This window comes from Dipteris shenzhenensis, chromosome 29 (assembly GCF_047967505.1).
Source record: "Dipteris shenzhenensis isolate YYH24624 ecotype China chromosome 29, Dip_SZ_1.0, whole genome shotgun sequence".
Taxonomy (NCBI): Eukaryota; Viridiplantae; Streptophyta; class Polypodiopsida; order Gleicheniales; family Dipteridaceae; genus Dipteris; species Dipteris shenzhenensis.
Genome location: NC_141624.1, coordinates 45591894 through 45608089, shown reverse-complemented (window position 1 = coordinate 45608089; position 16196 = coordinate 45591894). Strand labels below are relative to the sequence as shown.

At 43.6% G+C, this 16196-nt stretch overlaps 1 protein-coding gene across 4 annotated transcripts in view; it reads left to right on the top strand.

Annotated features, from left to right (window-relative positions):
• The window catches only part of LOC147882917 (osmosensing histidine protein kinase SLN1-like), a 148990-nt gene that overhangs the window by 16650 nt on the left and 116144 nt on the right, over positions 1-16196 (top strand). For all 4 annotated transcript variants that reach the window (XM_087400284.1, XM_087400285.1, XM_087400287.1 and 1 more), the window contains exon 3: positions 10761-10877. In XM_087400284.1, coding sequence (XP_087256410.1) covers positions 10761-10877 — 117 coding nt within the window. The remainder of the gene's footprint in view (positions 1-10760; positions 10878-16196) is intronic.

The following is a 16196-nucleotide window of genomic DNA, read 5'->3' as shown; positions in this document are numbered from 1 at the left end:
CTCACCTTCAACTCTCCTTCACCCCCAGTGTGAGGCCCAAGGGAGTGGCTCCTGGCTGCTCCTGTCTGCTCCTGCTTTTGTTGAACTGTTGGATGATTTATGAGGCCCAGGGCCTCTCCTTTTATAGGCCCCAAGGCCTTTTCAAATGGACTGACCAGCCAGCCCTAAATGGGCCGACTGGACAGACCTGGTTGGCTGGCTGAACTGACCTGGTTGGCTCAGCCCAACCAGCCCTATATAAGGGCCCTAGCCAGGCCCTTTTGAGCTGCTGCTAGGCTCCCCTTTGCTGCTGCTGGAGACCCTGCTGCAGGCTGTATACCTGCCCATAGACCCCCACTATGCTGTGCTATTTCTTGGCTCCCTGATCTGCCCACACGTGTGCGTCTTAGCTCCGTACTGTTCCGTACTGTTGCTGACGTCATCCGTGACCTCATGGCCTCTTCTCTTGGGTCCCTACTGCTATCCTCTGCTCCGCCTTATGCTCCTGCAGATCAGCCAGGTACCCTCCTCTCTCCTTTTGGGGCACATCCTGCCCAAGGTCTCCCTCCCCTACGCTCTCTTCATATGGGGGCTTACAGATGGGGAGGTGACCATTCCAACAACTAGCACATATCATGTGATATTATATTGACAATAAACTGCCATCGAGCAATGTGCCCAGAATCGCTTGGCCCTTTAGTGTCACTGTAATCTCAGCAATATTCTCGTCATAAATTGGTGCTTCTGATTATGCCCTCGATAGTTCTGGCTAGGCGGTGCACACCATCGGATGGTGCTGTGACACACACTGGCTGTACTGGTACTGCCAGTACAATGGGAACACTGAGCTAGTGACAGGGCTACTTGTGGAAATTTGGCACCGGATCCTAGTTGCTTTACATACATATTGATTTGTAGGTCCTTCAACGTGCTCCAAATCTCAAATTCAGCCTTAGAAGACACTTGCTCACCCTTACTGGGGTTTTCTGCCACTTTCTAGGGCACACTCAACCCGATCTGGGGAATTTCATCCTTCTCTTCCGGAATAGTTTCCATCGGGGCCTTTATACCAGGCATCGGACCAATTGGAAGTTGCCAATCCTGTGCCCACTCTATCACTGTGTCACGAACATTTGCTTGATCCTGCCAATTAATTGGCTCATTCTTCTTCTTCTCTGGTCGAGTAGACAACAACGTGGGACTCGGTGCAATCTTCATTGCCCTTGTCACCACATTGATGACGGCACTAGTGTCAATGGTTACAATCTTCGGCTCGTCTAGAGCAACAATCTGTACATTATGGATTTGAGGTGTTGCAGGCGTAGGAGCGGCAAGATTAGTACGCAACGCTTCTCTCTTAGCTTGGTGTTTCTTGAACAGCTCGTACTCGCTCTTTCGATGGCCGATCGAATCAAAATAATAACAAATTATCTGGCCCGGAGGACCACGATAATGTCTTTGACGAGGGTGATAGGGTCTTTCATGAGCAACTGGATCTACGGTCGGTCTTTCTGGTTGAATTGGGGCTACAGCCATGGTTTGGATAAGAATCGCTAGGGCAGGAGCATTGTATCGACATGCTTCGATGGTGTGAGTTGCCGTTTGGCATATGGCGCACCATAACTGATTGAGGCCGCATTCTTTCGGTCTATATCAAAATTGTGATCAGCTCGATGGATCGATGGTTCATGCATCGTGTGGATCAACATTCGTTTCGCACGGTGGGAACCGTCAACAAGGTTGTCGAAGTTCAGTGCGGCCATATCTGAAGACAAAACAGCTGGTTTTAGTTTACAATTTAACCCATGCACTAAGTATGGATTCAATTATCAATACTTCCTGGGTAGGGTGTTGTGCTTGTGGTAGCCACTGGCTAGTGTGCAGAACTTGGTGATGTAGTTGTTCAATGGGAGGTCTCTTTGGTCCATACGTCCAAGCTTTGTGAGGATGTGAACCGTTCTACGTGGTAGCGAGCCAGAAAGGCCGCACGAAGGGTAGCAAAATCTGGGAACGGGGTAACGGCGTACTGTATAGCGCAAGGCATTGCCCTGCTACGGAAAGTAGCTAGGAACCTTGTCATTTTGACGGGTTTGGTTTGCTGCATCACTAGTACATTTGCTTGCCATGCACTTTCAAACAACATTACATGCGCATCAGCATCCTCCTTTGAAAAATCAAAGAACTTGGGATACTCGATGGTCATGATTGGACGACGAGCACACATGCGAACTGGTAATGAGTGAAAAGCAATCGATGGAGTTTATGGAGGTTCAACGGGGATACCACCTAAGGTGGTTGCAACAAAGCACGGGGGAAGAGAGCTAGAATCTTCTGAATTCTCATAAGCTACGAGAGCATTGCTACTGGCTTCCTTGTAGTCCACAGACTCGAGGGAGTCCTAAGAGTGATGCAGTTCGCGGTTTCTATATTGAGCTTCTCGCATAGACATGTACTGCAAGGAAACGAAAACAACGTCGACACAAAAACATAAGAGCCAGGGTTAACAATTGTGGTCGCTAAAGTGTTAATGGGATTTTTATGCTACATTAACCGATCGTATCGATACAACGTTTCTCTAACACGAGCCGAGAAACGAAGCAAGCGGTCAAGCGCTAAACAGTACACGATCGAGTCGAGTTGCTTAATCAAGCACGATGATAAAGTACTAGAAAAAACACAGTCAAACATATAAAGACAAGGTTGGAAGCTAGAACATTGAAATGAGGAATACACTGCTCAAAGTTTCCCATGGAGTACCACGACCCAACCGACGGGTCTAACTATGCAAAGTCACTTGTATTTCAAAAGTATGGAATTAACAACTTACAAAGAGGGGCAAGGTACCCCTTATAAAGCCTAATTCTTGCCAACGGTCATCGTAAGGTGCCGTGGGGTTTGAATCTAACTACTGTATGAATAAATGGTTATGGTCGCACGGGCGGCGTTGCATTAATCAAGGGTGCCGCCGCATTTGAACAGGGAGCGGCTGCCCCCTTGACTATGTCTTAAAGGCCTATCAGAGGCGTGTTTGGGTCAGGTGACTCCGATGGTTGGACTTGCTGTGTTACGAGAACGCCCACCCGGTCGGGGTGGTCAAACCAGTTGACATGGAAGTTTTAATTGGTGAGAATCTTGCACTACCTGGACCCACCCCTTATGGTCGTCTTACCTACCCCAATAGCTACGTTGGCCTTTCAAAACAACGTCTCTTATGTACAAACCTTGGAGTTTTAAAGAGGGCTTTCCTAGCATTAGGGTAGGCCACAAATAGGTGGAAAACATATTCCTTAAACCTGGGCACCTTTTACAACTCCCATTCCCTTTATTGATCATAAGACTTCTACTGTTGGACCACACTGCTTTGTGTAATATAAACCAGAGGAGTGTTGACATTTTCTCTAGAATTCCTTTGTCCCATATTTGAAGAACTCTATTCTTCCATTTGTGTCTACTGTAATTAGGTTTCCATCTATTATGAAGGTTTTGAAAACCTCATTAGAGCCCTCTTTGGGTGTGGGGATGGGAAGAAGATGGCTGCAACCTACCCATCTGAATTCCTTCCACCAGACTAGGGAAGTACCCCCTTTCTATTGTCTCTCTTCTGACCACAACCTGACTCTTCCCATACTAGATCTCTTTCCTTGTTCGTCAACCTAAATTTCCTCCTAATCTCCGGCCAGGTTTTCAATTTGAATTCCTCCTTCACCCAAAGTTGACCCGAGGATTACAACCCTTTTCTGAAAATCATACTGGCTGCCTGGACATAACTGCCATTAAAGGATGGTTTTCAAAAATAGCAGAGACCCATATAGAGTGTTAGTTGACTTTTGATAGCCTCAAAAGAGTCCCAAAGAGATCTCAAAGTTGGCTCCCTTAGTGGTGTAGGGTTCTGGATTACAGATAGTAGCAAGTTTTGGTAGTTTTTCCATCTAGGATCTCTCACTGATTTAACTAAGGAAAAGTTTCTCAGGATGAGTGAGGACCCATCCAATTCAGGATTGAGGATGGCCTTTAGTATCCAAGTGGTAGCAAGCTTGTAGGTGTAGGATGGCTGTTCAATGTCAACCACTCCAAATCCACCCTCTTCTTTGGCTCTGGTACAGAAGGACCACTTGATTTTAGAGATCCTTCGTCTTGTTGGACTACCACCCCAAAGGATCTTAAAAGCTAGATGAAATTTTCCAAGCCAGATTTAGTAGGAGACCAACAATAAAGATAGACAATGCTCAGTGGATAAATGCAGTGATTGAGTACAATCCTTCTCCTAGCCAGATTTGCTTGTGTACCATCCCAATTTTCTAGTTTCTCTTTGAATATCTTTAGGAACCAGTCCCACCTGTCCTTCATGGACACTTCAAACCCCATTCATATGCCAAGAAGTATGAAACTATGCCCTTACAGAATTTGAGGCATCCCACTGTTTCAAGGTCTCAGAGTCCCTCCCTTTTAAGGTATAGAAGCCTGCTTTAACTAGAGACCTATATGCTTTGCAAACGTCTCAAGTCATTCAAGAACTCGTTTGATGTCCTGTTTAGAGTTCCTGGGGGTAAGATTGGTATCATCTGCAAATTGCTAAGATAGTAGTTGTTTACTTGAAGGGAGTCGTTCTTCCCTTTTTCAACTTTGTCTTGCAGAAGCCAGCCTAAAGCATTGGCAGCAATAGCAAAAAGTAGAGGTGCAAGAGGGCAACCTTGCCTGATAGAGCTTTTTAAAGTGAAAGGAACATTTCTCCATTACGACAGACTTTAGCTGAAGCATTGCTTAGCAAAAGTTTGATTGAGTCTACCTAATTGACCAGCCCCAGGTCCTGAAAAGACTGAATTAAGAAACCCCAGTCCAATCTGTCATATGCCTTATCAAAGTCCACTTTTAAGAAACATATTTCTTACCCTCACTCCTTTCCATATTTACAATTGTCCCAGATATTGGCTTCAAGTAGATGCCTAATCTTAATAAAGCCCTTTTGCTCTTGGAGTATCCAAGATCCCATTCCCTTCTGAATCCTTAATGTAAGAGCTTTGGCAAAATCTTGTAGTCGCAGTTTAGCATTGTGAGAGGTCTCTAGTTCGTGAGCTCCTCTTTTCTACCAGCTTGAGGTAAGAGCTGGATAATACCTCATGTGTCTAGGAAGCTTTTGTTCTACAGTTTCATGCTAGACCTTAAGAAGATCAGGCCCATGAAATCCCAAAAGGACTTATAGAATTCATAGGAAGTCCATATTCACCTCGGGTTTTATCATTAGCCGTTACATTTACAACATTATTTAGCTCCTCCAATGTGAGGGGTTTGTCTAATAAGGTCTGGTCAAATCTGTGCGCGATACATTTTCTAAATTGCTGGTACTTCTTTCTAGCATCTAAAACCTCCTCATTGGCTTCAATAGAAGTAAACAGTAGTCTCTGAAAATGGGAGTATCTGCAAATTTCCTTCAGTGGATACTGCATAAGTGTTGTCCTCTTTTATGAGGAGGGGGATTTCTTCCTTCGCTAATTTTCTCTTGATGAGTGTAAACATCTCCTTGGAAGGTCTGTCAAGTTTCCTGCCCACCATTCTCTGAAGTTAAGTTTAGATTCATCTAGTATGATCTATTCAGTTCCTTTTTTACTCTTGTAAGTTCTTCTTGTTCATCCACATCCACATCCACATCCACATCCACTAGCCTAGCTTTTGATTCTGCTTCTTGAATAGTGATCTTTATTTTGTCCATCCTTCTTGCTCTAATAGTAGCCCTTTTTTTTTTTGGCTAACTTAAGAGCCACCTGGGTGTTAAGGACTGCCTCCTACCATGCTAAACTTAGCAAAGGCCTCACACCAGATGTCCTTAATAGTCTGGTGTACAGACATCCTTTGGAAAAGGAAAGGTCTGCCTTAAACCAGGAAGAAGGCTTGTGTGCCCTTCCAAAATCACAAACTATAAGCACAGGTTTGTGATCTAAAAGGAGAAGGGTAGAGAAGGTCTGAGAAGAGCAAGATATAGATCTCTCTAGTAAGACTTGTGCAATATAACATTTTCCCAGTCTAGCCTGTCTTCTATTGTCACCAGTCTATCTATTGCACCGCGTGTACTCACCCACCTTGCCAATGTCCGGACACAAGCTGTAAATGTTCCTCAAGCTCTTCCCAAAGTTGTAGTTCTGTGCCCCTTAAAACAAATCCTTTCCTTAACCATCTATCATCAGCATTCTCTCCCATGTTAAAATCCCCTAACATCATCACATCTTTAAAATCTGGCATTGTATCCCACATTTGTTTTCTACTTTACACACCACTGGGGCCATATACTGAGATGGTTGAAAGGGATTTTTCTTTCATCCTAAATTGGATTCTTGTCCAATTAGACTTCGTGTCTTTGAGTACTTTAATAATTCCTTCTTGGAAGTGGGAAATGATGCCAATGGATGTACCTCCCCTGCCCTTTTCATGATCAGTAAAAAACCAAACTCTTCGTCTGTCAATTGACCTCACTCTTTGTTCCAACACTTGTCGAATGATCTTAATCTCCTGAAGTGCAAGGAAAATTGGAGAAAGAGAGTTGATCCTCAACCATCCAGCTAATTCTAACCCTCTGTTGGGGTCAGTTAATCCACGCACATCAAGTGTGAGCATGGAGATGGGCTGGCTTACCATTTTTGCTTTTCCCCTTTCTAGCCTTGGGGCTGGGTCTTGGGGGCCATGGTGTCTCCTTTCACTTGGAAAAGTCATCTCTTGTTCTAAATTGTTGCCAGGGCTTTAGCCTTTAGAACAATGTCTCTCTGTTAGCTCAGGAGGAGGGAGTTCTTCTTCAGATTCTCCCTCCTCATCTATGTTTGTCATCATTGCATCTTTTTGATTTAACTCAGCTTCAAACTTTAAGACAAACCAGGTCTGGCTACTTCATCCTCTGCATCCTTAGCATTTTCAGCTATCCCATTCATCAGCCTCTTGATCAATTAGTGCATCAAAGACATTCTTGGCTATTGGAGGAGTTTCTTGAGACCTAGGCTTTGGGGGGTGAAACCAAAAAGGGGAAGTTCTATGCTCACAAAACACCACTTGAAAGAAATGAAAATTAACCAAGGCACAGTGAGACAAACCAACTGGGTACAGTCTCCCCCCGCTGGATGAGTGGCTCACGCTTCCTCATTTAGAGTATTTAGAATATTTCATTGAAGTTTTAGGAGCCTAAATTATCCTTCCTTTCACAAAAGTAAGAGATTACATTGAATGTCTTTTACAAAGCCTCTTTGGGCTCAAAATTGGATCGCTAACCATTCTTTCTACAAAGCCACTTTGGGCTTACTTTATTCAAAAATAGTTTATGCCTTTTATCACATATATTGACCAAGGTTTACAATATTAACCAAGTACAAAATTGGCCTATGGCCACATGCTATTCACCGTACGACACCTCAATCTGTACCCTCGCACTAATTTTAATCCTCAGCACTAGTTCCATCACCTGTGCTCACTTTAGTTGTTAACAATCAATTGAACGAATCACCGTACTTTGCCATAGTCACACTTGACTAAAATAAAATAATGTCAAGAGCAAGAAATATGAGAAACTGTTTCCAATTACATGTCCTAGACACTATTTGCTGCCAATCTAGGATCCTTTTGAGGCTTGTTGCCCTCTTGTATCCATTTTCTCTTGGGTGGTTGAAACTAAAAGGTAAACTCTTCCACACAAATTCACTACTTAATCAATTGGAGAAGAAGAACACAATCACACCACGAAAGCGACAGCAGACTGGGTACAATCTCCCCCCCCCTAGATGAGTGGCTCACGCTTCCTCATCTAGAGTATTTATAAAATTTCATAAAAGCACCAAGGAGCCAAAATTATCCCTCTGTTCCAAAATGAGGGATTTGCTTTACATAGCCATCTTAGGGCCTAAAAATGAATTATGTCCACTACCAAATATATTGCTCAAACTTGCAATAATAAAGCAAATACAAAATTGGCCCATGGCCATATATAATGCACTGTGCGACACCTCGATCGGTACCCTCACACTAACTCCAATCCTCGCTATGAGTTCCTTCACCCTGCATATAGTACTATTTTGTGCCTTGCAGGCAAATGGACAATATTGCAAATGGTTATATTGGGATAGATTATGCCAAATACACTCAGTAGGATGTTCTTATCATTCAAGTGGATATTGAAAATTAATTTGATATCGTTAGATGGAATTTTACTACTATAGTTATGAGACAATCGGGCTTTGGGCAAAAAATGCAAAATGTGGTTTACTAGGTTTATGATTAGGGGACGACAACATATCTTTTATCCAAATTATATTAGTTATTAACAATCGATTGAATGAATCACCGAATCAATCGATCCCAACATAACCGCGCTAAAAGCACAACACCAATAACACTAGCGACATTAGTATTAACATGGAATCACCCACAATACCGACCATCTAGTATGGCAAAACACAAGCTAGTCAGGCGTCCCCAACTAACCACACAAAGTATCCACTAGGACTCTCGCCGCGTTCGGTGTGCTCCTATGGAGTACTTTGCCATAGTCACACTTGACTAAAATAATAATGTTCAAAGCAAGATATATTAGCAATATAATTTTCGTAACACTTGACTAAAATAATAATGTCCAAAGCAAAATAGAATTTTCGTACTTGATAATTGGAAAATATATAATGCTTTCCATATCAGCCTCTTGAAGCCTTTCAAAGGACCTTTACCTATTCATCCTGTCTATGAAGAGGATCCATTGATTGTTGATGAAGAATAAATTCTAGAACCTGAATGCATTATTGATCATCAGCAGACCTCGACCCGAAAAGGAAATATCTATACTAAATACTTGCTCAAATTTAAGAATCATACGAGAGATGATGCTCAGTGGATGCCTGAGCGGTTCTTTCGAACTTTTCCAGACCTCATGAGTTCCTACAATCAAACACACAACTGAGGTTAGTTGCAATCCAAGCAAGAGGGATGTTACGGAAATTATATTTCTGATATATCTTGCTTTGGACATTATTATTTTAGTCAAGTGTGACTATGGCAAAGTACTCCATAGGAGTGCACCGGACGCGGCGGGGGTCCTAGTGGATACTTTGTGTGGTTAGTTAGGGACGCCTGACTAGCTTGTGTTTTGCCATACTAGGTGGTCGGTATTGTGGGTGATTCCATGTTAATACTGATGTCGCTAGTGTTATTGGTGTTGTGCTTTGAGCGCGGTTATGTTGGGATCGGTTGATTCAGTGATTCGTTCAATCGATTGTTAATAACTAATGTACTTGGCGGCTTGAGTACAGGTGATGGAACTCATAGCGAGGATTGGAGTTAGTGCGAGGGTACCGATCGAGGTATCGCACAACGCATTATATATGGCCATGGGCCAATTTTGTATTTGCTTTATTATTGCAAGTTTGAGCAATATATTTGGTAGTGGATAGAATTCATTTTTGGGCCCTAAGATGGCTATGTAAAGCAAATCCCTCATTTTGGAAGAGAGGGATAATTTTGGCTCCTTGGTGCTTTTATGAAATATCATAAATACTCTAGATGAGGAAGCGCGAGCCACTCATCTAGGGGGGGAGATTGTACCGAGTCTGCTATTGCTTTCGTGGTGTGATTGTGTTCTTCTTCTCCAATTGATTAAGTGGTAAATTTGTGTGGAAGAGTTTACCTTTTGTTTTTAGTGGTGGAGGAGGCTACTGTTCTATAGGCTTGTAGGCCTTTCCTTTTTTTGGAGGGCAGCTCTTAACTATATGAGAGGAGATCCCACACAAAAAATAAGAATTTGGGAGATTCTTATACACTAGGGGTTGCTCTTTGTAAAGCTCTCCATTTCTATGCAGGATGACAAGGGTTTCTTGGAAGGTCTTTAGCTATATCTAGTTAGGCACATAGGGGATTCTTATACACTAGGGGTTGCTCTTTGTAAACCTCTCCATTTATGACCCCCACAACATTACCAATGCTGCTGTAGGGTTTTGCTGCTTGGTTGCATAAAGAAAAGGGGTAGTCTGAGAGTTCAACCCACGGGATCACTGTAGACCTTTTTTTGTGAGGTGAAAACTCAGGAGACCACCACCCTAGATAGAGTTGGCTACTTTCTAAGGGTCCATAAGCTCGCAAGGAGTGCCTTGAAGGCCATCCCTTCTTTTTCAAAAGGAAAGAGGTAATATCCCTTCCCGAGAAAGCACTTGCTACAATCATGCATTTTTTTGCCTGACCTGTGTGGGGAAGGGTATAGTGAAGGACTCCTCTCAGGATTTCAAAGAAGATTCGTAGGCATTTTTTACAAGTGCCATAGTGAGAGTGGTGGTTCTCTCTCTTCTCCACCATTTTTTGCTTAGCACAAAAGCAGGGGCAGCATTTCCAGTAGTTTTTGATCGTCCAGAGTGATTAACTGGTTCAATATACAAAAACCATGCAATAATCATTGTAAATAGAAGAAGGAAGGAGTTGATTTTGCTGTGCTTCATCTGTTCATTTTTTTGCGTACTTCTGTTTCTCTTGCTTTTAGAGCCATTTTTCTAAGATGAACAAGGAAGATTGATGGAATTATAACTTGAATGAAAATCTCAAATATGATGCTGTTGGTGATCTACTCCTCTTCTTTAATCCATTCTGTTCAGCTTGATTCTCTTACTTGAGATTGCTGTGCCAATATTATTTGTGGCATACGAATTGAGATTATTAAACATTTAAGTACTGTAAATCTTTGTGTAATGCTAACTCATCTGTTATAGTTATTAATACACGTATATGTGGAAATGTTGGAAAATCTGAAGCTGGGAGCATGTGATACTTTGTAGGTTGAGATGTTTGTTTGCGTTTTAGCAACTGTGGCAATCACATTGGCAGCAATAGTGCATGATCGGAAGCAAATGGAGGGAGAGCTGAATTGTATGAACATCACCTTGGAGTCTCAGGTATGGGTGCTGGCTTTCAGGAGCATTTGTGAGACAAAATTAGCTCAGTAGCCTTGCATGTAGTCACTGCATCTAATCTCATTTCGAAGCACTTTGGTGTCCTGTGAAGTAATTTTTTTTGCAAACTGGAAATGGCCATCCATTGGTCTTGTGTTCTACTACTGCACCTTGGCGTGAAAAACCAATTTTTTTTGTATGTCTTGACAAAGAAAGCTTTTGCTCCTCACATCCTTATGCATTTGGGCAAATTTGGGCCCATTATGTATACATGTGCAGGTTGGGCCAGTCTGCAGACTGGGTTGGGCAGTCTAGTGAACTCAAGGCCTATAAAGGGCCCCAAGAGGAGAAGGGGGGGGGGGCGGGGGGCATTCAGCATTCCATGCTAGAGAGTCTTTGGTGCCTCAATTTAGGCTGCCACCACTGTAGCAGGGGGGTTCAGAAGATTTGCTCACCATTGGCTGCCTACACTGCAGCAAGGAGGTCAGCTTCGTAGGAGCAAACTCAGCCTTATGTTGGGCTGTTCACTGGAGCAGCAGGAAGGTCTGTTTGTGGGGTACCATTCCGAAGCCCACCGAAGCTCTAGGAGAGCAAAGCAGGCTGAATTGTTCTGAAGCTGCCACGAGGAGGTACAAGATCAGTTCTGGGTGTCGCAGGGGTTCACGTCTAGTCAGTACCGTGTTGATAGAGGATGGCACACTGAGCACATATTTTGTATATAATTTGGTCCATCTTTGGATTATATATTGTTGTTTCTATCTCTCATTTCAGCACTGTTCATTTATTGATGAGTTGGAAGAGTGGATGAGAATACACAGCAAGGAAGGGGTTCCGATTGCAGGGTATGATTTATTAATGCTTATCTATGCAGATGATGTAGTATTCTTTGCAAAGAACAAGGAGGGCCTGCAAGCACATTTGGAAGCGCTGAGAGATTTCTGCAAACACTCGGGGATGCAGGTCAATATAGATAAGACAAAGGTAATGGTCATCAGGACTCGCAGCAAACAAGTAGATGCCACATTTGGAGGGGAGCCCTTGGAAACAGTCAACTCGTATAAATATTCCTTACACAGAGGAAAACATAGCAAAAATAAGAAAATATTGTGCATTGGGGGGCTGCTAGAGGATTGCCTTGGCTGTCCAGTTGATGTATTTACTGAGGGATACACAGAAGAAGAAAAGCTCACGTGTCTCAACAAGGAGATACCATAGATAGAATGGGATGAAACTGACATCAGTTGTATCTCTCAGAAGGGAACTCAGCAGATCCTGGTAGCGAGGACACTGATGATGCCAGGCAGGTCATCTAGCAGTGTATTCCTAGGTTGGTGAAACTTGATATGAGGCTCTCTCTTGATGCACCTTTCACCAACCTAGAGTTTAAGTTTGCGCTTCTTACCCTTCACAAGGGGAACTGGCGAGGTCCAGATGGACTTAACACCCTTTTTTTCCTGACTTTTTGGGATATGATAGGCGATCACATTACCTCAGCCTTGCAGGATGTTTGGGACTAGGGTGAGATGCCTGACTCACTTACAGAGGGTCTCATACATCTAATCCCAAAAGGAGGATGCAGAATTTAGTGTCACAGTGGAGACCTATCAATTTATGGCGCACATGCTATAAAATATTGGCAAAAGCAATCAGCTTGCGCTTGCATCCTATACTTCTTGATCTTATTCATAATACGTAGATGAGATTTGCTCATGGCAGAAGCATTTTTAATGATATATTCTCTTTTTGGGAAGTTAGGAAAGTAATTTAGAATTTGACTAGTGGCTTGTTGCCAAGAAACAGAGCTTGAGAGCTCATGTAAATTCTTGACGTTTTGGATTTTTTAGATGAGCAGCTCTACGTTGAACTCTTGCATTCATTTTTCTCTCAAGCAATAAAATCCTTCGGGGGGGTCTAGCCCGACTGTTGTCCTGGGCCCTAGTACTGTGGGGGGAGAGAGAGAGAGAGAGAGAGAGAGAGAGAGAGAGAGAGAGAGAGAGAGAGAGAGAGAATGGCACAGAATATCAGAACGTATGAGAGCAGGAAGATTGTATTGGTATCAGAGCAAAGTTATGGCCTCCTTAGGCTGTGACGATCTAGCAAGAAGGCAATAATGGCGAATGGGCACAGATAGTGCAGAGTGTCTAGTTCTGGTTCGTATGCTGAAGATAGGCTACACGCAGGCGTGAACCAAGGCTAAGCGTACAGTGACCAAAAGCAATATCCAAAGTGCGAGCGTTGACGAGGTTTTGAAGCTAGTAAGCTAAAGCAAGGTCTATCGCTTATCTACGAGCGTGGGTTTACACCGGAGATGCCCTGAGCAGACGATTGCTTGACACTCCGAGCGGAGGGCTAGCAGGGATAACCGACACCCTCATGCGGGCACAGATGGTGCAGGTCTGTTGCTTGACGGATATACTGACGGAGACCGTTGCCTTTTGGTATGCCATGCTCGACGGAAGAATTCATGACAGAAAAGCCTTCGTCAGGTTCTATGCACCCGTGATGCGTGCGTGAAAAGACGAAGAAGATGACTGTCGTGGTTAACGGAGCCAGCGACGCTGACGTGATGACGTACGACTTTTCTCAACGGAGATCTTTGCCAAGGTTTGGGCAAGCTTGCAGATGCTGACGTGGCTAGGGTGCTAGCTAGGAGTACACGTGGCCTACACAGGTACTGACGTGGCAGTGACACGTGGCCACACGTGCATGATGACGTGTCACACGTGGCAGTTGAACAGCAGGCAAGTGACATGGCAGTACACGTGTGAAGTCTGACGTGGCAGACATGTGCATGATGACATGGCAGCTGACATGGCCTGCCAGCTAGACAGCTGAGGTGGCATGGCCGACTAGATGCTGAGGTGGCAGACTTGAGGTTAAGCTAACCTCATCACAGTTAGTTTAACCCTGGTTCAATTAGCTCGGCCTAACGAGACCAATTTGGTTGGTGTAACCAGTCTGTGACCAGTCCAATTAGTTTAATCACAGACTAACCAGACTAGAACCAATCAGATTGGTTAGTGTAACCAGCCGGTTACCCATCCAGTTACTGTCCAAACAAAAAAAAAGAGAGTTTTTCCTGTCAGTTTTCACGTGTCGAAAGGTACACTGTCAGTACTTTATCTGTCAGAAAAGCAACAGAAAAAGCAGAAAAATCAGAGATTTTACACAAGTAAAGAACATGCATGACTTTGAGCAGTGAAAAAGGGGAAAACAGATGCATTGTGAATGTCATTTGTGAAAGCCAGAAAAGGGACACAGTTTTGAGTTCATGCCTTGAGTTGATAGCTTGTACTGGCACAATGTGAATGCAATACACCTCTTGTTGAGGTATTTTCTCTTTGAAAAGCAAAGGTTGAGTGCATCAGTTGCATACACAGTGTGTGTGAGAGTTTGCAGATCTCAGACAAGTTGCAGAAATGGCTTCACAGCAGCATGCCCAATCATCCCAGAGTCTAATCAGGTACAGCAGGCTAAGGCTATACAGATAAATAAAGAGAATGCCTACAGAGAGCTGATTACTCAGTTCGGAGAGGCAACAAGCGACCCCTTGTTTCGCAGGATGGTACAACCTCTTTTTGAGGAAAAGCCAGAGAAGCCTAGTCCTCAAAGCTTCGTATGGTTGGTTTGCACTTGACTGGTACAGCCAGTGCATGGTGGATAGCTAAAACAGCCAACTATGTAAGCCCCCAGGGGATTGAAGGACTTCAAGAAAGCTTTCTATAAACAGTTTATTCCCAAACAGTTTCGGGATCATGTCTTTCTTGGTTGGGAGAGTATTCACATGGAAGCACAAGATGCAGTTGAGTCTTACAACCAGAAATTTTGGCATGCATACTTGCAGGTTTCACCTTTCAAGAAAATTTCTGACAAGACTCAACTCAGGAAGTACGGGGCCGGACTCACTCCAAAGATACATGCCCAAGTGAACACTAAAGATATTAAAGAAATATCAGATCTTATGCATTCAGCCAATGTGGCTAGTCTCGTGTACATGCACTAGTGTGCCTTCACTACAGGTAGGGATACCGGGGGGTAAAAAGCCAGCGACCCCCAAGTTTGAAACAAGAGAGTTTCCCAAGGCTCAGAAGAGGGGATTTCAGCCTAAGAAGCCGAGGGGAAACCAGGTACAAAAGCCCTATAAGGAAAGACCACAGTTTACCCCTGAACAGATTGAAACTTTCAGGAAAGAGGGTAAATGCTTCAGATGCAGCAAACAAGGGCATGTGGCTGCCCAGTGCCTTGAAAAGCGTTCAACTCTGAAGGGAAAAGAGGCAGAGAAGTCACCGGGACCGCACGAGCCAATGGCAGGAGGAATTCCTGACATACTGGGTCATGTTTCAAACCCAGAGGAACGAGAATTGTTGCTATCATGGGGCAAAGTCAGAAGCAAGCGTTGATTTTATTTGATCCAGGGGCTACTGATAAATTTATATCAGAGGATCTAGCCGTGAGGCTAGGAATAAAGACGGAGGAGTTGGGCAGGGCTCTGGATTCCGACCAGATGTTTAGTGGGAACTCTATGCCAATCACTCCCTTGATAGGGAAGCTTCGTCTTCATGTACAGAGTTATGTGGATTAGGAAGACTTCTTCATTTCTCCACTGAAACATCATGATGTAGTCTTGGGTATGCCTTGGTTTCATCGCAAGGCAAGTTGACTCTTCCTGAGAGAGTGCTCGAGTTTATACATAGGGGCAAAGCACATCGTGTGGTTGCTAGGAAAGAGGGGAAACTATTCCCATTGTATCAAATAGTTCTGTTGGAAAAGAAATAAAGTTTGCAGTTTCAGCTTACATGGTTTTTGTAAAACAAAGAGATATGGAAATGCATGCTGAAATAAGTGAGGCAGATCAGAATAAATTTCAGTTTCTTGAAAATTTTAAAGATTGTTTTTCTGACGCTTTGCCAGGGGAGCTATTCCTTGAGAGACCTGAGGATCATGGCATAGAACTCATTCCTGGGGGTAAGCCACCCAATAGGCCCCCATACAGAGTTAGTGCAACTCAGCGAGAGGAGATTATGACTCAGGTGTAGGACTTGTTGTCCAAGGGGCTGATTCATCCCAGTTCTTCTTTTTGTTTCCCTGTACTGCTAGTACAAAAGAAAGATGGCTCATTCCATATGTGTGTCGATTACCGCGCACTGAACAAAATGACCATCAAGAATAGATTCTCTATTCCTCGCATTGATGATGTGCTGGATCAGTTAAATGGGGCTTTAGTTTTCAGCAGGATAGACTTAAAGAGTGGCTATCACCAAGGTGAGGATATAGCCTCAAGATGTGCATAAGACATCGTTCCACACTACTTTTGGCTTCTAT